At 40.0% G+C, this 22,809-nt stretch overlaps 1 protein-coding gene across 7 annotated transcripts in view; it reads left to right on the top strand.

The window, feature by feature from the left end:
* epha3 (eph receptor A3) overlaps positions 1–22,809 on the top strand; it is a 107,301-nt gene that overhangs the window by 46,357 nt on the left and 38,135 nt on the right. For 5 of the 7 annotated variants that reach the window (XM_039817405.1, XM_039817399.1, XM_039817404.1 and 2 more), the window contains 6 exons: positions 5,962–6,117; positions 9,315–9,674; positions 14,022–14,146; positions 21,194–21,356; positions 21,683–21,788; positions 22,349–22,413. In XM_039817405.1, coding sequence (XP_039673339.1) covers positions 5,962–6,117; positions 9,315–9,674; positions 14,022–14,146; positions 21,194–21,356; positions 21,683–21,788; positions 22,349–22,413 — 975 coding nt within the window. The remainder of the gene's footprint in view (positions 1–5,961; positions 6,118–9,314; positions 9,675–14,021; positions 14,147–21,193; positions 21,357–21,682; positions 21,789–22,348; positions 22,414–22,809) is intronic. The other 2 variants (XM_039817400.1, XM_039817402.1) reach the window with 1 other exon arrangement.

Genomic DNA, 22,809 nt, shown 5'->3' with positions numbered 1-22,809 from the left:
TCGGACTAATGGATTTGAACAGTCACTGCGAATTGTACAGACAAAGTGATCTCTAACAAATCAACAAATAAACCGCTAAATACTGCTAATGTTGCTGCTGTATCCCACCTGATCATTCCTCTAACTCATGCTGTGCCAGCAAAGGACTGAAATAACCACAATATAAAATGATTAGCAATTACGACCTTAAGAGCTGAGAGCCCATTACAGGCATTTTGTTATATTCTGATTAGCTTTGGCAGCTCTCATCAGAATTACTTAAAAGGTTTAGTTTGGACAGTTACTGTGTCCTCTACTTGATGAATACTGGCTTTGGAAACCTCCCAGATGTACAGAATCACTTCTCTGCTCACATTGGCAAGCAACAGCACATTGATTCACCATACTGACATATGAATAAACTGCAATATGTTCCCAATGTGATTATCATGGCAAATGACACAATAATTGAACATAAGAGAGATGGAATGCTGAGCAATTTGCCTCAAGACACAACCTATCAATTTTGATGATTGCTTTCATTTATATTTCTGACAAAAATGAGTTCATTTTATCGGGTTACAGACAAATTGATTGTAATTCAGCATAATAGATGCTTTGTCACTTTGTCTGTAAGAGAGAACTGGAGCTTTCAGTATATTGTTTTTTTCTGTGATATATGTGCTTGTTATTAAAGCTATCTCAGGATTAAAGTGATCATATTATGCTTTTTGCCTTTTTCCCTTTACTTTATTGTGTTATATATCTTTTTTGTGCATGTTATAGGTTTACAAAGTGAAAAAGCCCAAAGTCCACCCCAAAGGCAATTACCATCTCCAACAGAAAACACTGTTCACAAACTGCTCCAAACAGCTCTATTGTAGTCCAGCCTTTACTTCCGTGACGAACGTGCGTCACTTTGTAACACACGTTATAATGCTCGCCTAGCTGCTAGCATGGCACTCCCTCATACTCTGCTTCTGACTGGGTAGCAGTCCTTACATAGCTACTGCGCGTGTGCGACTCCCAACAAAGATGGAACAGAAATGTGATGCCTCACTCTGTACCTAAAACAGCAATATGCAGTACAACAAAAATATAGTAAACCTATTCTGATATAACCTCTAAATTCAATTATGAACCTAAAAAGTTGCATAATATGAGCAATTTAAGTCTTCCAGGATTTAAAAAGGTAATGCAGATTACAATATGTATGTATTGTAGCCAAATATGCCATAAATCCTTGATACAGCATTCAACACTTAAACTCTCCACTGAGGTAACGGTGGATGTAATATAGTCATCATAACTGCATTGTTGAAAATGTAGCTATCCTTGCATTTTTATGTACAGGTACTTTCTCATTTGTTTCATGTGCATTATTTTTAAACAATGACACAATTGTCAGGCAGTGAACATTCCCCACCAAAATATACCATGGTTTCATAAAAATACTTTGACCTTTTCCAGATTTCTGTAGCTTGTTACTGGTTGGCCCAAAGGGGGATTTCATGGCAGGGGGCAAGATATTTACTGTTGCCATGTTTCCAGTAACATTACAAATGGCTCCGGATAAGACCGCGAGCCAAATGCCTAAGCTGTCAAAGTAAATAACTTTTCCATTTCAAAGAGAGCTATTCTAATTAAGGAACGAAGGATGGAGCAAAAGAAAGAGAAGGGAAAAGCCACAGAAAAGAACTTGGAGGAGGGTGGGCAGGATGAAGGGGAGGTGGAGACGGAGGAAGATAGAAAGGGAGGAGAGAGGGAGTGAAAGTCATTGGGGTCTTGTTGGATTGAAAAAGAAAAGAGGCGGAGGTTGTATGGAAACAGGGAATCAATTGTTGGGGTTTGCTTCGGCTGCAGCTAGATGGAACCTTGAAGTGTGCGAGAGAGAGAAAGAGCGAGAGATGGAGAGCAAAGCCTCGGGTTAGGCTGACACAAAGACAGGAGTGGGGAAGACTTTCTCACTTTCCCCGTGTGACACCAATCAATTAACTAGTAACCAGTGAGGACAACAGGACACGATTCATGTGAGAAGTAACATGTTGGGTGTAATCTTCGGTCACATGATGGTTACGGTATATTCTATTAAAGGCTTATCAATGTTTCTAATGAGGTTATAATCATGAAATGGATTTGTGATTCTAAAGCTGATGTCATTTATTCACACAGTGACCGTGGATGTTAAACATTTTTTGCATTACTGAGCTTTATAGCTTCCAACTTGTTGTGAAATTGTGAAATATCTTTGCATTAGAATCAAAAATTTAGACAATAAATGACATATATTGTCTCGAAATCTTTTGAAATCGCTCTCATTCAAAAGATGCATAGTAACAAAATCTGGTCTCACCAAGGTCAGGTCAGATTTTCAACTAACATGTAGTAAAAAAGGAGGGGCTGCATGTATGTGCCCACTAGACCAATCTAGCAGCCATGTTAATTATTGATGAGGGTGTCCAATGACCTAGACTATTGATTGAGCAAATTGCAGCCCCAGTTATTTTACAACCACCATATCATGTGGCTGCTGCAGCTGTATGTGTGCACATGTGCACTGTGAGCATGTGTGCGTGTGTGTGTTCAAATGTGTGCACTGCTCTTTGAAAGTGAATAAACAAATCGTGTTTCAGCTGTCATTATGTAGAACGTAGCAAGACATTGTGTTAGACCACTGTGAGTGTGTGAGTATTTGCAAGAGTTTTACTTGAATGCATGTTTGTGTGTTTCAGAGAGAGATGTGTGTGAGTGTATAACAAAGGACTACTTACAGGGATACAGTGATACAGTCCTACATGCTGTTCCTGCTGCTGTTACTGATTTGAAAATAAATAAAAGATGATTCAGCGGGGATAACCTTCATATTTTTCTCTTTGGCAAAGATTTCATTTTCTCTCCATTTGTCAAGGCAGTGATGCTCTTGTGAAATGTGTGTGTCTCGCACACACGCACACACACACACACACACACATCTTAATTAATCACACATCTGTCATCTAAAGAGGTGCTGTGTTTCCTCTACTGGGGCGTGTGCACAGACACACACACACACACACACACACACACACACAACACACACACACACACACACACACACACACACACACACACACACACATTATCATATTATGCACCCCTACACATTGCTGGTGAATGTCAGTAACACAACTTGGTTCTCCTCTAGATGAGTAGTTAACCTCCTGCGAGCTGAATCTGATTTTACCATCAGCCTCTGTCAGAGCTGCTTTTTATCCTGGCAGACACACACAGGGAAGAAACAGGGCCTTTATTATCCTTTTCCAACTGTTATAAAAATATTTTTAGGGTTCGCGGTCAAGGAAATACAACATATCACTAATACTGTCATATGAAAACCTCATACCGTAAGTGCAGCTTTGGTTATTGATTTTTACATTGAAAATTTATGGGATCCTCTCTGTGCCTAATAAGTTTCACGGCTGTGTTACGCACTGAAAAGTCCCCATATATTTTTATCTTTCAAGTGGAATTGAGGCTGTTTTTCATAGTTGATGGAGTGTTGATCTGCCAGAGTCATACGTACAAGTCTAGTAAGATGTTTGTCCCATAGGCTACGTCTGGTGATATTCTCTTTTTTCTTTAATATCAAAACATCTATTTTTCTAAGAATTATTTTTGGTGTAGCTAAATAAATATAGAGCACATTCCTCTGTACTATATACCTTCATTGTTATTATTATCATCAGTGAGCCACACCATTGCACAGGACGACGTGTTCCTTCATTACAATGAACATGCCCTATGTAATTTGAATTTAGTCAGTCCTACAAACTCCCAGTACCACACATGAGCAAACATTCTCAAAATGTGTATTAACTCAGAGCTACAAATAGTCAACAAATGCACCATTTACTCCTATTTGAGTAATGTTTGCAAAAAACTACAATGCCCAGCTGTCTAGGGAAATGATTTTGCCTCATTTAAAATGAATCTATTTGTGGCCCATTTTAAAGAGTAACATATTCAGTGAGAACCAATGGGCTTGGGGCTGAGAGCCACAGACAGATTTGGAAAGTCTAAATTTCTAAAGCCTACAACTTCACATTTTGAGATAAAATAATTGTCTTGATCCGTTTCATTTGTTTTAATTTTTACTTATTTTTTATTTCAGCAATACAAGAAAAAAAAACACATCCACAATTATATAGATGTGACTTAGGACGTCTGAATAAGAAAACCAAAAGAAATCTTGCCAACAGCTTTCCCTGTGAATATTAATATCTTCATAATTGATTAGTTGCTAATCCGCAGTAAGAACGATGTCAGGAGAAGTAGCTACATACGGTAACTCAGTGGAAACAGATCCAGTTGGACTTGAGCCCAGTAGTGTAACTGTCCAATGAATTTAGTAAAGGGATCTTTGGTGTTATCCAGAGGTGAACCGTTAGGGGCATGTGTGCTCTGTCAAAGGTTGTTTATGGATTGACACATTGCATCTCAGTCTGCCACTTTTATGAGATTAATTCATTCTAACTTTTGTCTGTTTGTCCACACTTCTGTTTTATATTCCTTGGGCATTTCTGCTGACCCAGCGGTTATCTTGCTGCTTCTGTTACCTGATTGGCTAGGGGGTGATGGCTGTCACGTCTAATTTCCTGGTTTGTTCTCCAATCAGGGTGGTCTGTTTTGTGTGTGTCAGCAAGTGTTGTGGTTGTCATTCCAGCAGTAGGATTATATTGGGCTGTTCATACCCGCTTCATATTCCATTACTCTCTCTCACACACACACACACACACACACACACACAAACACACACACACACACACACACACACACACACACACACACACACACACACACACACACACACACACACACACACACACACACACACACACACACACACACACACAAACATACTGTAAAGGGGAGGTAGAGGAGTGTTTAGTGCAGCATGGGACCTTGGTGTGCCAGTGTCAGTGATGGATATGGCAGTAGTATCAGCAGTGTTGGCTTTTACAGAAGTGTGTTGTCCACCACTGGGATCTATCAGACCTGTTCTGCTGAGCCCACACATTCTGCTGGCTCGCTGCTATTGGTGCTAGCCATTTTTTTAATCTAGTGTGTGTGGATGTGTACATATGTGTGTGTGCGTGTGTGTGTGTGAGAGAGGGAGAGGGAGAGAGAGAAGCTTTTTTTGTCTGTGTATTGCAGTTAATGTGTACTGGCAGTAGAAATACCTCAAGTGCTTGGAAGTACAGTACTGTTGATGTTAAACCCTGCTGTCTATGGGCAGTAAAATGGACATTTACCATCACGGAGAGAGGTCTTTTTGTAGGCTTCAATGCTTTGTAAACCATCATCAAGTGTAGATAAGAGGACAACGGTTTCAACCTGTGATAGAAGAAAAGAGAAGAAAGGAGAATACAAGAGCACGGTGGAACTAAATTGATAGAGAAAGGAAAAAAAAAACATAAAGGAAAGTTATGTTTGATGTGTCTTCCTACACAGACACACAAACACACATACACTTACACATGCAATACACTTTGCACAGGTGGAGTGTCACCCTACTTGCACAGATTGCAACAGATTTGTGGTGAGTAGGAGTTAAAAGAGCTGCTGAATGCAGATTTAACACCACCGATATTTAAAGAGAACAGTCCTTTTATCTGAGGGGACAATTTGCATTATTCATGTTGTGCCTTTTGAGAGATGAAGAGAGCGCGAAATAAAGACAAAGACATTTCAGAGAATTATTATTTTTTTTTTTACCAGCAGTAAATTTGTTCTTGTTACATTAACAGCAGATTTACATTCACCCTTGTCGCAGTGTGTTGACATTTGTGTGTGTGTGTGTGTGTGTGAGTGCATTAAATAACCCCCATCTTTCATTTCTTACTTGTTGTAGGTGCTCCGGCGAAGAATGCAGCTATTAGATAGCTATTGATGTGCTGGTTCAGCATGACGCTCATGCATCTGTCTGTGTTCTTTTGTCTCCAGTGTGCAGGGCGGGCTTCTACAAGTCTACAATCGGAAATATGGAGTGTTCAAAGTGTCCGCCTCATAGTTTCTCCCACCATGAGGGGTCGCTGCACTGTGGCTGTGAGAAAAACTACTTCCGTGCTGAGGGAGACCCTGCGTCCATGGCCTGTACACGTAAGTGTGCTTTTATATTACAGTTAGCTCAAAATTTGGGGCTATTTGATGAGGGGTCAGTGGCATCCTGATGTCATGCAGGTTCCTCCCTTTCCCTAGCTACTCATGTTATTTCTATATCAGATATCCGGCAGGAGAAGCCCTCCAATATGGTTTGGGAGGACTGTTCTCATTAGCCCATAAAACATGCAGTGAAACCTGTCTTAACCTTGCCTTGAAGAGATGCCACAACCCATTCATTTTGCTGTCAATGAGTTTAAGTGTCCTATAATGGTGAACATGCTTTCAGATGCTTTTTACACTGACTCTTTTTTGCAGGATAGTTTGTCCATGCTCCATATTGTTGTACGGATACGTATGTACAAGACAAAAAGATATTTGATGAAAAATATATTGCGTACACTCTGTATAACAGTGTTTACAGTGTATTTTTCTGGTCAGCAGAATCTAATTTATAAATTAGTTTGATTCATACACATAATTCAGTTAAGGATCATTTATCAATTCATGAGTAAAAATAGCTTACTAACAGACAAAGAGTGTTAACATTTCTTATTACTTAAAGGTCACCAAAGCCATGGTTGCCCAATAACTCTTTATCACCTTTTCCACTCCCTGCATGATTCTCTTTTGTCTCCATGTGAAGCAAATGGATTGCAGATGCAGATGCCTCCTGCGAGCCTTCCAAAATGCATTCCCCATAAAACTATAAATCACTGCATTCCCTGATGTCAGGTTATGGATACATCCGTTACTAAATGGGCTAGGAAGAAAAAAAAAAGTAATCTTGCACCGTGTGGAGAACAGTAGAAAATACAAATTGACACCCACAGCCATAGACAGAATCCTAATTAGAAAGACAGTCACGGCAGGTCCCTGTTGTGATTATCTCAACGCCATCTTGTCAACTAGGCAAATTTCACCTCATTGGGACAGATTGAGCGACACAAGGGCTGCAAATGAATAGATACGTTTTTAGAAGATAATGATCATGATTATACTGTTAGCGGTGGGATAGAGGTTGTCTATAATTGACTTTAGAAATTTGAAAATGTTGGCAGGAAAATAAGGACACTAAACTCCAAAATTTAAAATCTACAACAAAATACTGTCAGCTGTATGGTATTTCCTGTTGTATTCAACATGGGACATTTGTGTTACAGCTGTCGTAATAGTGTATCAAGTATTGTATGTCTACTCCTAAGAATTCAGTTCCACCTATTAAAAATGCATCAATGTATCCCCCCCCCCCTACATCCCACAGCACCTCCTCCAAATTAGCACTTAAAGTGTGAGTTCGCTTTGGTGACCATCACCATTGCTGTAACTTGCTGAAAATGTAGTGATCTCCAGTGAAAAGTATTAGGCTGGAAAGAGGCTAAAGAGAATTGCCAATACATAACGTCTCTTTGTGAGGGACTGGAGATTAAGCATACGTCCTCAGTTCTTATACACCATAATTAATGTCACATGTTAATCTTGATGTCAATTTATTATTTTGACATTTGGAATTAGTGTATGATTGCCTGCATGTGTACATGTGCATTTCATATCTTGTATGAATAACAGGTCCAAGAGTTTGACGTGGTCAGGGGAGTAAGCTCTAAAGGTGAGCCAGAGGACTGTCAGGGGTCAGATTAGTATTGAAGAAATACAGTCTTACTGTACTTTAAGAATACACAGAGTAGGGGGATATATAGATTCTTAATAATGGATAATGTTGATGGCAGTATCCATTAATACGCTATTTTCTCTTGAGGAGGGTTTGAGTGTGTTAGTGAAAGGAGTGATAGTTTTGACAGTAGAACTTGACAAATTATTTGTTGTTTATTGCTTGACTAGAATTGGCTGACAGCCCCTTGAATGTTAGCTCTGAATATTGAGAAATATTGCACAATTATTGTGAGATGTGCTCCTGTTTGTACTGAAATTTCATTCTGATAATAGTAACAGGATGTCAAATTATTTTTCATTTGGTGATTTCTGTTGAGGCTGTGGAGGAGACATTGAAATACCATGATACATAACCATACATTGTGTTCTTTTATCATAAGTTTGGTACTGGTAACTGTAATGGCCTAATGTAATAGCCTATAACATAGTTCGCCCCCTTCAGTGTGTCCTAATTATGTTTTTATTTAGAAACTGCTTGTGACAGATGGTTCTGCAAAACTGCTCTCAAACTTCAGATTCATGTTTGATTTTTTACAACATCAAATATATCTTAAGAAGTCTTTAGATTTGTCAGACTTGCAGATACCCTGATGTCATGTTCTGATTTTCTGTACTAACACCAAAGCATTTGGTGTGTTTTTCTTCTGATTTCTCTCTTACACAAACACAGTCAAAGACTGCAATGCAGATTACCAGACGGGAGCGAGTTTGGGAGTGAAGTCAATTCTTGTCAAGTCAAACCAACCAAGCAAAGCACTTTATCTCAAGACACAATCCACTAAGCCCACTTCCCCCTTTTCCTGTAACTTCTCATCATAGTTCTTTGGCAGTTTTGTTTTGTTCTTCATGTAATTATAGTCATAGCACAATCTGGAAACATTCAGTGAGATCTGTTTGTAATACGATGTTTTTACTTTTATATGTCAATCTCAGTTTGACAGTCCTTTTTTTTTGTGGAAAAGGCTGTGTCTTGCCCTTTTCTTCTTTTTATTGATCCAAAAAGAGAGGAAAACATACATTCTGTCATACATACACAGACTCACATTAACTCAACCCTGATATTACCATATTCAACTACAACTACAGAGGTTGTGTATGCATTGTGTAGCATTCATTACAGATTTCTTGAGTAAAGATTTCTAAGCATGTACACTATGTTTGCACGTAAAGACCCCATTAAGTTTCCTCCTGGAAAACTCACTTCCCGGAAAAACAGTAAAACTTTAAAACGCACCAATTCATCCATCACAATGTTTTAGAGAAATCTTTTTTTGAATAATCCCATTAGTTTAAACTTTAGAAAAGTCTTCATTCAATTCTTAAAGTTGTGTGTATCGTACTTGGCAGATGACTCTGCTGCTAAATCTAATTCCATCTAATGTCAGCTTGCTCCTTTCTTTGCTCACTTCCCTTTCTTCTCTCACCTTTCTACCTATTACCTTTCTTTCCACCTTATTCCTAACCAATTCAAACATTTCTCTCATTCTATTTATGTAATGACCTCACCCTCCTTTTCCTACCAGGACCCCCTACAGCTCCTCGGAATGTGATCTCTTCCATCAATGAAACGTCGGTCATCCTGGACTGGAGCTGGCCGGAGGATACTGGCGGGCGCAGGGACGTCACCTTCACTGTCCTGTGCAAACGCTGCCGTGGTGGAGCGGCTAATGGCAGTAACGGTGGCAACCTGCGCTGTGAGCCTTGCCGGAGCAATGTTCACTTTCTGCCAAGAGCCACGGGACTCCAAAACACCACGGTGACGGTGGGCAATCTGCTAGCCCACACTAACTACACCTTTGAGATTGAAGCGCTGAACGGTGTATCATCGCAAGCACCCAAGATGAGGCAGTATGCCGCTGTCACCATCACTACCAACCAAGCTGGTAAGATGTCACAACAGAAGGATAGATGGATAAAGGAATGCACTCAGATAATCAGACAGACTCTACACCACATATTATCAAAGCCAAGCTTTTCTTTTCAATCAACCACTACACCAGTAGTACAAATGCATAAGGAAAAGGGTGTTTCAAATTTTACTGTGGGTAAAACCACAAGTGTCTAAATAAAACAGGAATATAGCTACCTAGACATGGATAATATGCAAATACCTTTCTCTATACTGCACCTCCTTTCTCCCTCTCCTTCTAAATATCCTTTTCATATAATACACTAGCCTATAGTTTATGTGCTCCGAACATATGCACTCCAACCATCAGCCCTGGACATTTACAAGGCGATCCCAGGCCGCTATTCTCTTTTTTAACGACCAGGATCGAATGTCTTCCTCCTTCGCAAAAAAAAATATATGTATATACCTCATCCTTTCAACAGACATGCTTAATGTGAGGATGTGCACCTAAAACTCCCATCAATCTTTTATACAAATATTTCTCCACGCATCAAGTCCTTAGATGAATAAGAAGGCAAAGGGAAGTGGTGTTGTGAAATTTCAAGAGTAAAATAAATCTAACTGCAGTTGAAAGAGCCAAACCTCAGAAATCCCTGACTCTAGTAAGGAATGCACAAAGGTCTGGCTATAGTACATCCATTATTTCTTTTCTCGCTCTATTAACTGTTCACTTACACTGTCTTCCTTTGTGTTTGGTAATGTTTTGTGTCTGCATTTCAGTGGTTTTTTTTTCTGTTTTCCTATCAATCCTTATCTCTCTCTTCATCTGGATCCTTTATTTCTACCTGTCACTTTCCAAACCCAGCCCAAACCCTGCTATTCTCTTGTGTTTCCTTTAATCTCTGTAGGGCTTTTTTTGCTTCAAACCTTGGGAGGTGATTTAGCACTTAGAAAGTGTTTTTTGAGCAGAGTGAACAGATGGGAGTTCCCTCATAAGTTGTCATACAGCGAGGTCAGACACTCCATCACATTGTTGATGATAGGCAGATGGCAAGAGCTGTGGATTTAAACGGAGTGGTCGGAGTAGGAATGCCGTGAAGCGTTTTGCTTCGTGCCCTTTGTTTTTTTTTATCTGAATGCAGACATGGCACCTCCTTGTACCGACTTTATTTCAAGAACATAAGAGTTGCTTTGATTTACAGGTTACTGGGGCTGCTTTGGCTATAATAAGGTACAATCAGTGAATCACTCAGGACATGTCACATTGCTGTTAATCAAGGCAAGGCATAATTAAGAAGATGTTTCTTTCTGTGATTAGTAGGTACAATGATAATCATACTGCATATAGCTTTCACTTCTATGAGAAAGACTCAAGGGAAAACATACACTCACTGTAAGGATGGGTATACTCAATCATATACGTCAACTCTCTGAGAAAAAGATCTGTCAGTGTGATAAATATGCAAATGTGAGAGGTTGTTTGTTCCACAATACACTGACAGATGTCTGCTGTGCTCTGTGCTGTCACACTTTGGCTGTATTAAAAGTGACAAGGTCCAGGCATGACCTCTTTAAAGTGACAGGGCAGGGATGAGAGGTAAATATAGATTTTGCGTGTGTGTGTATGTGTTTGTGTGTTTGTTCACATACAGTACGTGCACATGTGTCTAAGCTGGAGATAAGTCAGGCCTCAAATCATATAGGTATGAGGGGAAAGGGCAAGAGGGATTAAAAGCTACACATTTGAAGTAAAGACAATCCAAATGAAAAACACAAAAAGGTTTAGCAACGCTTTGGAGTCTGTTATTAGTAAGCATTGTAATTTTAAGTGGTTATTCAGGGGGATTCTCTCTGCGATTGGCATATTTATAAGATTTGAAGAGGACTTATCACAAAGAGGGCTGTGCGTGCTCTGGATATTCAAAAACATCTTTAATGTTTGAGCAATTATCAGAAGAGATTAATCGTTGAGTAGAGAAGATATAAGCACAAAAACACACACCTTACCACCATACCCCACCCTTCCTATACCACACACCCACACAGTCCTCTCCCTCTCGAACAAATATCTCAGCCTGCAGCTGCACACTCTCCATCAGCCTTGAGAGTTCGCATGGATTAGCGATGTCAGTGCACTAGCCGCACCCGTCTATACACTTTCTCTCACATAAACACACACACACACACACACACGTACAGATGCTAATGCTGTTAAAAGCTGGATTAAGTGTTTCCCTGGGAAGGAGCTGTGTGTCCTGGCTGTGCTGTCAAGGTGCTGTCAGATAGCTCTTCTCCTTCCTCCTCCTTTGCCCTCCACTCATTGTCATAACTATGCTAACAACAGAGTAACTGTGATCCACATTTACAGTAGTCTAAAATCAACAGTCTGAACTGCAGCTGAACTTGGCAGTTTGACAGGAGAAAACACAGGGACATACATGCCTGGGCCAAGCACTTCTTCACCTGTTTGGTGATATGATGACGTGGTTGGTGACCAACTTGAAACACAGAAAAACATTGCTTCAATATTTCATCTTTGTATGTGTTCAAATAATGTCTTCCTACAAAATTTGAAGGTGGTAAAGAGTAATAGCTGTGCAGACCAAGAGAATGTACAAAGAACATGGTGTGATTAGAATACAGGAATGCAGAAAGAGAGAGAACAGATGATTAGGCAAATGTGTGTCATTGGACAGCATCTATTTCAATTGAATTATAGTGTTACTACCAATAAACTACTTCCAATAATCTACCAGTGTTGTACAAATAGATGTCTCCCAACAGCTGTGTCATGTCCCACGCATTACAGGTGAATGACACTGAAGGCCAGTTTTTAAGGCCATTATGGGCCTGGTATGCTGTTTCAGTTTTACAGTTATACCACAGACAGAAACAGAGAGTGACAGCAAATTAAGTGCTTGGCAATAGACATGCAAAGAGAGAAAGAGAGAGAGAGAGAGAGAGAGAGAGAGAGAGAGAGAGAATGAGAGAGAGAGAGAGAAAAGCAAGGAGAAGGAAAAGGAGGAGGAGAGGAACTTGAAGCTGCCTCCAAGCGACCCAGACACAGTAAATCATTACCACCATAAACCACAGAGCCAATAAAAAGCAAAGCCTCACCCGCTATCAGAACCAGAGGGAGAGGAGGAGAGGAGGAGCAGAAGATATAGAAACAGATTCTCTTCATCTGGATTCATTACAGGAGAAAAAATAACTTCCCGTGGAAATACACGCAAGGTTAGACACGGATAGACACATACACACACACACACAGAGAGAGAGAGACGCACACTGCTATATAATCACAATCAAGAAAGGCTCGAACATTTCAAAGACAAACATGTTTTTTCCTGTGGTCTAATAAAATTAAAAGTCGATGCCTCCGATGCCGGGCTGGCCCCGGAGCTGCCTGGCAATTAGAGAGCAGTAAAACAGGGAAATGAGAAAGGGAGTGAAGAGAGAGAACGAAAGAACGAGAGAGGGAGGGGTGCAGGGCTTGATAGAGGGAGCGATGTGCTGAGTTAGTACATTGGGACCATGTGAACTCCCCGAGGCAAGGCGATGCATGGGTGAAGGATTGGCGAGGAAGATTGGCGAGGGAGAAAGCGCCATACCATAAGGGACAGGGACAGCAGTGAGCGAAAGGGGAAGAGATGGCTTATACGGTTTCAAATTAAAATCACAAACAATAGACGCTACAAAAAGGACAAAGCAGTGTTCCATGTCCATACTGCAATGTATTTTACTGCAATATAAGCAGGAACCAAATGTAATAAATGATTGAATGGGAGTTTGATATTCTCACCAGCTCCAGAGACACTTAACATTGTGACTAATTTGATCAAATGACTCACACAAGTAACCTAAACAAGTAACCTGTACAGATTAAACATATGGTTTAATCTGTAAAGTTTTCTTACACAGACACACCTTGTTATGCTGCTACTACCAGTATTAAAAAAGTACACATATATACATTACATTATATATTGATTTATTCCAATTTCATTTAAATAGTAAAATGCATAAAGTTTTGTTATTGATGAGTTAAAGCTTAATTAACTGACCTAAGCACTATCTTCTCCATCATCCTCCATCCTCACAGATGTGAATTACAGATGTGAGTACTATTTGTCTTTGAGCCTGTGTCTTTGCATATATTCACAAGCCAGTGTTTGCATTAGTGTACATCGTCTTGTTTCACCCACCAACCTTGGGCCACAGTCTTTAATGCAGCCCCACTGGGCAACAAACTGAATTAGGCTAACAGGAACCATAGACAATTGCCAGGATGCAACACCGGGGGACTGAACTTCCATTGAACCTTTGAAGGAACTAATTCTCTCTCTTTCACTCTTGTCTGTCTATGTCTTCTACCCAGCACCCTCCCAAGTAACAGTGATCAGAAAGGAGAAGACATCTCGAAACAGTGTCTCCCTGTCCTGGCAGCAGCCAGAGAGACCCAACGGCATTATCCTCGACTATGAAATCAAATACTACGAAAAGGTTGGTGCAAAATATATTACTGTTAATGCTTTACCTCGTGTGCCTTTGCAGCATCATTAAAGTGCTCATATTATGCTAATTTTCAGGTTCATAATTGTATTTAGAGGTTGTACCAAAATAGGTTTATGTGGTTTAATTTTCAGAAAACACCAAATTTTTGTTGTACTGCACATTGCTGCAGCTCCTCTTTTCACCCTGTGTGCTGAGCTCTCTGTTTTAGCTACAGAGTGAGACATCTCACTTCTGTACCATCTTTGTTGGGAGTCGCACCTGCGCAGTAAGTACTGCTAGCTTGTCAGTTGCAGAGTATGAGGGCATGCCACGCTAGCAGCTAGGCGAGCATTATAACGTGTGTTACAAAGTGACGCACGTTCGTCACGGAAGTAAAGGCTGGACTACAATAGAGCTGTTTGGAGCGGTTTGTGAACAATGTTTTCTCTGGAAGATGGTAAGTCCATTTGGGGTGGACTTTGGGCTTTTTCACTTTGTAAACCTAGAATGTGCACACAAATATATATTACACAATAATGGAAAGGGGAAAAGCCAAAAAGCATAATAGGAGCACTTTAACTAAAATTCTTAAAGGCATAGTTCAACATTTTGGGAAATACAAATTTTTTTGGCATTCTTGCCAAGAGTTTGATGAGAAGATGGATACCACTGTGATATCCAAGGGGTAAGCCTGGCTTCAGAACTCGAACCTCCTATGGCACCATTTTGATGCTACAACAATATCACCTCTGTTAGCATTCCATTGACTGACATTCATTTTGACGTCACTTTGACAGTGAATAACTTTACATGTAAAGCGTTTAAAGACTCTATTTGTCCATTGTTTATTTCTAAAGAAACACGACAATGTATAAAAGGCTCCATTACCTTGTACCTCACGTTATGGCTCCGTAGCAGACGTTTTTGTAAAATAGGCTAACGATTGTGTCATAACCAAGCGACTTACTGTCGCATAGTAGAGGAATTACCGTACAGTACAGGAGAAGCTCGCAGGCTGTTTTGACTTACATTAGCTGTTTAGGTTTAATTACTAATGTTAACTAGCATTTTAGTTAGCAATAATTAGTCTGTGCCCATGTTATCTCCTTACATATACCTACGCTCTCCGTCTCTGCAAGATTGGGAATGATTGAGATTTCTCTTGGCACAGCTACCAGAACATTTACAACTTTCAGACAGGTTGCTCACGTCACATTTACATCATCTCTCTCAGTTGGAGGCTGCGGGATCTGTTGGTCCATTCTTATATACTGTCTATGGTGATATCTGTCTACTAAATATAAGACTCCCGTCAGCATATAATGTATACTATTAACAGTTAACACTAAGGGTGTGACGAGATCTCGTTTTACGAGATCTCGCGAGATTAAAACGTGACGAGATTTCTCGTCGAGGTGAAAAGTTGTCTCGTGAGGCGATGTGATGTCAGCGTGATGGAGCGTGAAATTACTATTGAAGATCCCCCTGCCACTTTTAAATCATTTGTGTGGCAACATTTTGGTTTTCCTGCGGAAATAATAAACGGCGAAAGAGTGACAGACAAGACGAACCCAATATATAAACATTGTAAGAAAAAATGCCGTTTACCGCGGCTAACACGAAGCACTATGCAAAAACACTTACAGCACCACCACAGCTCTCTACTAACTACTGCACCCGCGACGAAAACATTAAAAGGGCAAACAACTCTAAAAGCCTTTGCATCTCTGCCACCGGTAAGTGCAAGAGCCACGGCAATAACGAGGGACATAGGCGTTTTCATTGCAGCTGATATGAGGCCATTTTCTGTGGTGGAAAATGTCGGATTTCGGCGACAAAATGCACCTAAATTGTTTTGCATTTTGTGATTTTTCAGTTGAATAAAAAACTATTTTCCATTCATATATTTCATCATTGAGGATTTCTTTAATTTTTTTTTTTAAATCTCGTCTTGTCTCGTTCTCGTGAACCCAATCTCGTGATGTGTCTCGTCTCGTGGAGTAAGCGTCTCGTCACACCCCTAGTTAACACTATAAGCAACTCTAAAGCTCACTAAGTAACCCATCTTAGTTAGCTTTAGAGTTGCTAGTGGGTGGATTTTGTTACCTTTAGACAGAGCCAGGTTAGCTCTTTCACCCATTGATGTATCACAGAAAACTGGATAAAGAGTTCAAAGCTGGCAAACCTTTCTTTCCTATGAAAGCCATACAAAAAATCCCATTGATAGATAGTTTTGAAATTTTAAATCCCGTTTTCCACATACACAGAGGAAATTTTCGGGTTAGGGTTCAAATCTTTGGCATGAAACTGATGTTGCCCAGCATCTTCTACTATAACAAGCCAAAAACTTTATTTCTCGTCCTGTGTCCTCTCATCCCTTCCCTCATTTCCTCTCCTTTTCTCACCACCCCACCTTTCTCCTCCACTACTTTACCTCTATCCTCTCTTCTTCTAGTTGTTTGTCTTTCCGTCTTCCTTCTACTTTATACTCCTCTCCACCTCCCCTTACATGTTTACCTCTCATCTCCTTTTTCATCTCTCCCCCTATTTCTCATCCTGCCCTCCTCTCCTCTTCTCTCCCTAATGGAGACAAGTTTTATGGCAGACAGTAAATGCGTCTGTGGGGTCGCTCATTCCTCTGTGAGGGAAATTAGTGCAGAACGAATTACACTGGCTTTCAGCACCAATGCTGTGCTATGGTTGACATTTGATGGTGAAATTAGCCGTGGATGCAAGTTTAATCACACAGATTCAGCGTGCATGTGTGTGTGTGTGTGTGTGTGTGTGTGTGTGTGTGTGTGTGTCCCAGATCACAGTTTGCTTGAATGCCAACAGTGGCCCCTAATCTCTTGATTAGTAGGCAGACAGAAGCTGTTTCCTCTCTAAACTCTGTTCCTTGCTCAACCATCCTTACCTAAGATGTTAAAACGGAAAAGAGCGAGAGGAAAAGTTAATGGGTCAGAGCTCACGGCAGGTCTAATTCTGAGATGTTCAAGCTTTACAAATGCATATTCATTAAAAGAAGATAGGGGAAAGAATAAAAGGGTGGAGTCTTAGGAAGATCTGTGTGACAGCATTTGTAATGAAAAACTCTTGGCCTTTGTGCTGATCCCTGTTAATCACATCGTCTCTCAGGAATTACTGGAGACACTCAGGGCAGGACACACAAACGCACACACAAGTTCCCAGAGGAATCTCCACAGCAGCCATACATACCCAGGGATTTCAAACCCCAGACAAAAGGCTCTTCCATGCAAAAGAGCGAACTGGGACAACCATGGGAGACCCCCATAACAACCCAGGATAGAGGCCTCTTCGTGTGGCACACTGAGGGCCTCTAGCATGCCTAGGATCAAGGCCATAGGAGAACAAGAGTTGGAGCACCAATTCCCCACACCAAGACCACACCATGACTCACTTATGAGACATAAAGAGAGGCTTTTAGAGACACATATACTCAGACTCACGCAGCTATAATTGCATGTACACATAAACAGGATGGGGAAACAGAATACAAAAACAGCCCGAGAGAGATTAAAAGAGAGCTTTTAGCAAGAAGATGTACAGATTTCTGTGTTTGTGGTTTTCTCTGTCTTTATTTACACAAGTTTAAAACAGACATATACAGTGTACATTATCATGTAATCCAATAGCAATTTAATGATGACTCTAGCTTCTCTTAATGTAAAAAAGTGAATATTTCGCCAACAACCACACAACATCATTCAAAGCAAAAACACGTCTGTATACTAGATTAATTACTTGATGGACCAATAGATTTCTGAGGTCAAACCAATGGCCAACAAGGAAAGTAATTATTATTATGTTATGTTTTCTTTGTAGGGTTTAAAAGTCAAACAAGACTGTATTTCATTTGTATAGTTTAGGCCTTTTCTAGTGGGAGCTCTTTGTGAGGCAGAACACAAATATTAATCGTCACAAGTCATTTATTCTGTAAATCCAAAGTGCTGATTGGAATTCTCGCGTTTAAAGTAACGTTTTGTGCAAGATTTGCTGCCAACTGATGGAAACATGGACTTAATAATCTACCATGTGCATCCAATAGATCATTAACTGTAGCACATAAATTATGTTGAGTCACTGGAAGCTCTAGTAGCATAAATTACCTTCAATGTACATGACGTCTGTTGTTTCCAAAGTTACATGGAATATATACTTTTTCAGGAAGTGAATTATCACATTTGCACTGCTAGACTTTTAACTTAAGAGGAAGTTAAATTTATAAGGAAAAAACAATGAACTGATGCACTGACAGTCCCTACATTACAGTACACTGATACCAAATGAGAAGAATGCCATAAACTCACTGTTAAGTAGCTACAACAAAATAGATGTAACTATATGGTATGATAGATTTTAACTAAGGGAAACTTGGATAAAGCCAAGATATATAAACACAGTTCTGATGACAAATATGAGTTACTGTAGGAATAATATTAAGTAAAACAGTGACATTAGTAATACACTTTTCATGCAGTCCTGCCAAGTAATGCCTTTCTATTGCTTTTAAGACATAAAAATAGTAATTAATAACACATTTTAAAAAAGGTTAAGAAGAGTTTCATGACATTAGTAGCTGACGTGGTTCATACCAAGGAAACCCTTGCAGCTCATTATCTTGAATGGACCCCACCTAACCAGTCTTTGCCCATGTCTTTGCCGCACTACTCTTTCCGCCAACACATACCACTGTGTCACACGGTCGTGAAACCAGAGACCCCAAGTTTCCAAAGTGTGAGGGCTGTTCCCGAATTATGTATCCTACATGTGGGAATTCTAAGGGAATGTTTGGTGATATTCTTGGGAATTCCCAACCAGAAAACTTCCCAGAAGAAGAGAGGTATTTCATCTTTGGAAATCACAGGCTAAACGCGCGATCTTCCTGTCGCTTTAACCGGCTAAAGAGCGCACAATGGCCGATAAGGCATTTCCAAGTGCACTTTGTGAAAATAGAATTTGTGGGAATACACATTGCTGATTGTTTTTGCATGTTTTATCACTGTAATCTAAAGAGCAGATAGAGAGCTTCAGATCCACTTTAATTTGGGCTGTTTATTTAGTCTTAGATGGAAGGAATGCTGGCCGAAACACTGTATTTACAAGATTTCTGCTGTACATCTCCTGTTTTGGGTTCTATATGAGTTTGCATCTACGTGTGTGTGTGTGTGTGTGTGTGTGTGTGTGTGTGTGTGTGTTTTTGTGTTTTTGTTGTTGTTGTTATGTCATACAAGCTATAATTTGCGACAGCTTTGTTTAGATTGTCAAAGCAGAAAGCAGCACAGAGGCCATATTAAATTATATCAGTGTTCTGGTGAGAGACACACACACAGACACACACAAATGGATAGTTCACAATCACACAGCTTGTCTGGCTGTAGTGTTCATAAAAGAGAGGTGTCAGACCTGAGTTTTTCTGTATCTCTCTCTGTCTCTCTCTCACAAAACACACACACACACATACATATACACACACAAAAAGGTGCCTGTGCCACACCTGTGTGTGATTTTCAGCAGATCACATGCTGTCCTGAAAGCGGAACGGTGACAAGCTGCGAGTAGATTTATAGTTGTGATGAAGAGTTGTCCCGGTGCAGGTCTGGTGTATCAGTTACCTCCTCACACATAGCAGTTTGAAAAGCTTTGTGCCCCATAAAACTCTGATTCAGTAATGGGCCTGAAGTTTCTTTTGGACACTGCTTGTGTGTGTGTGTGTGTGTGTGTGTGTGTGTGTGTGTGTGTGTGTGTGTGTGTGTGTGTGTGTGTGTGTGTGTGTGTGTGTGTGTGTGTGTGTGTGTGTGTGTGTGTGTGTGTGTGTGTGTGTGTGTGTACTTATGTTTATGCCATTGCCCGTACCAATGAGTTACTCTTTATAACTGGGTCTATAAAATGAGGATTTGACTGTGCCGATTCGGCCTTGGGTGATTTTTATGTGCTTGGCTATGTTGCAAAACATGTAGCTCATTTTCAGGATTGTTGAAGTCATCTCTAATAGGTTGTCATTAAGATTTAAGATCGGCCTTGTCCTATTTTCCCCTTATTTAGCAGTTTGTTTCATATTATCAAATTGCTTCTATAATATTGTGATTGCAAGCCTTTCTGCACAGACAGAGAAACACAGCATTTGGTGTAAAATATATTTTTGTTGATTGAATTATGTTATGCTGTCCTGTTCTGATAGTGATAGGCTGCCTTGTGTAATGTGAAGTTCCATTTTTATTTTGTACTTTCACATTCATGGAACTTTTCTTATGAAATCTTTTTTTTAAATGCAGTTTAATCACACTTAAATATTGAAATATTGTCACACGCATAAAAGTACAGTAAAACAAAATAAACCCCAAACTAAATGATAGATAGAATTTCATATACCGTACCTTGCTTTATGCATGTTATGGTTTACTTATAAAATGTTTGGTGCACAGTAGTAAATGGGTTGAAACTAAAACGGACCCAACTGTTTTTTGTGAAATAGAATGTTTTTTTGTTTCATCAATCACATTTGTATGGAACATACTACAGCGCAAAACATATACATACACATAAAATATAACTATTGGATTGAGTCTTATTTTTATCCTAAATGTGGAAATATCACTGCACAGAGCCAAAATAAAAATGGCTATTTTCTATCTTTTCTCTTCCTTATCTACCTCCTGTCCTCTCATCTTTACTCCACCGTTTTTCTTCCTTCCACATCTGGAAACAATGTGCCAAATGCAGCCCTGGTGTGTAAATCCTCATGTTGTTTTATCAGTGGAGATCAGTAGGAGAGAAGTCATAAAATAAGAAGGACATAATTCATCAGATTGGGAAGAAAGCTGTCAAACTGTCTGGGATGTTTGTGTGTACATGTGTGTACATGCACATAATGCATACCGTGTTGTATTGTACATTTTGTATATGTATATTATATTCATTAATAGTTTCAACCAAGACTAAATTGTAGTATTTTTCTAAAAAGAAAAAAATAACTGTCGCACAAATATTGAATTCCTTTCTCTGTCCTTCTCTTCCTTTGTCCGCCTTGTCTTACAGGAGGAGCAGGAGACCAGCTACACCATCCTTCGTGCTCGGGGTTGTAATGTGACTCTGAATGGTCTGAAGCCCAACACCGCCTACCTGCTGCAGATCAGAGCACGCACAGCTGCAGGATATGGAGCCAGCAGCCCCAGTTTCCAGTTTGAGACCAGCCCTGACTGTAAGTTCAGCAGAATAGAAGTTTTATAGTAATTATTTTACTGCTGTTGTTAAAAATATGGTGAGACACAGGGTCAAAAAAACTGCCCGTTCATTAGAATTAACTGATAATGAATAGCGATTATGGTGCCATTCTTTTTGGAAACCAGACAAGTATGCATGCCATTTTTTTGTCCTGGGTTTCAGAAGATGTAGTGTAAAGTAGTGACTGAAAGATAATTGATGTTTGTATTTTATTTTCCTAAATTTCCCCCAGGATCAATTATTATCAATTGTTATGAAATAAAATTGAACACTGCTCATTTCCTGTTGCTCCCTGTCTTTCAGCAGCCTTCTCCATCTCCAGTGAGAGCAGCCAGGTTGTTCTGATCGCCATTTCCTCTGCCGTGGCCATCATCTTGCTTACTGTGCTGCTCTACGTCCTGATTGGCAGGTCTGTCCGCCAGTCTCTGGACTTGATTCTCACTGAGTGTTTACTCCTCCAATCACAGCAATAATTTTGCTCTATCTACCTGAAAGTTGATTTGATTTGATTTGATTTTATATGTATTTTTCAAAATGACAGCATGCATTTTGATATTTCCCCAAATTAGTTTTCTTCTATTTCTTCTCTATGTGTGTGTTTGTGAGTGTGTGTGTGTGTGTGTGTTTGTGTGTGTGTGTGTGTGTGTGTGTGCGTGTGTGCGTGCGTGTGTGTGTATGGCTGTTGGTTGGCAGTCAGTACTGTTCAGAGAGAGTATAAATCCATGGCTCATTATACGATTTACTGATCCTCTCTTGGTTTATAAGAGCTGGGATCACACACACACTCACCCACCTACACACACACACACACACACACACACACACACACACACACACACACACACACACACACACACACACACACACACCACACACACACACACACATACATTCCAGGTTGGGCCAATGGGTGAAGTCTTATTGGGATATGTGGCACTACTTTTGACCTTTCTCTGTTTGGATTGGCAGGTTTTGTTGCCACAGCAAATCCAAACATCCTGATGAGAAAAGACTGCACTTTGGCAACGGCCACTGTAAGTACTGCACCCTGTTTTCCCGAGGCCTGTTTCAAACTATCCTCCCTGCACTCTACTATTCACACTAGCTAGTTACTGTATATTACAGATCATTTAAAAGTTACAATCGGGAAGCTGTTTTTCTCATAGCATCTTTACCGACGACGGTTGTTTTAGAGCAGTTATTTCCAAGCTTGGAGTGGTTTCCCCTTTACTTTGGTTCGTTTGGTCATATGAGAAGACAGTAATCGGACTGAGACCATGTTAAGAAGATGGTTTCTCGGTCCATTTGCAAACCAATCCTGGAGGCTTCATTTGGATAGGGAACACAATCAGACTGTTCTCTTAGCCAGCTACAGAAAGTACTGACACACAAGTTTTAAACTATTTCTAATTATGGGGTTTAAAGTTTCC

This window comes from Perca fluviatilis, chromosome 12, assembly GCF_010015445.1.
Source record: "Perca fluviatilis chromosome 12, GENO_Pfluv_1.0, whole genome shotgun sequence".
Classification (NCBI taxonomy): domain Eukaryota; kingdom Metazoa; phylum Chordata; class Actinopteri; order Perciformes; family Percidae; genus Perca; species Perca fluviatilis.
This window is presented reverse-complemented; position numbering and strand designations above follow the sequence as displayed.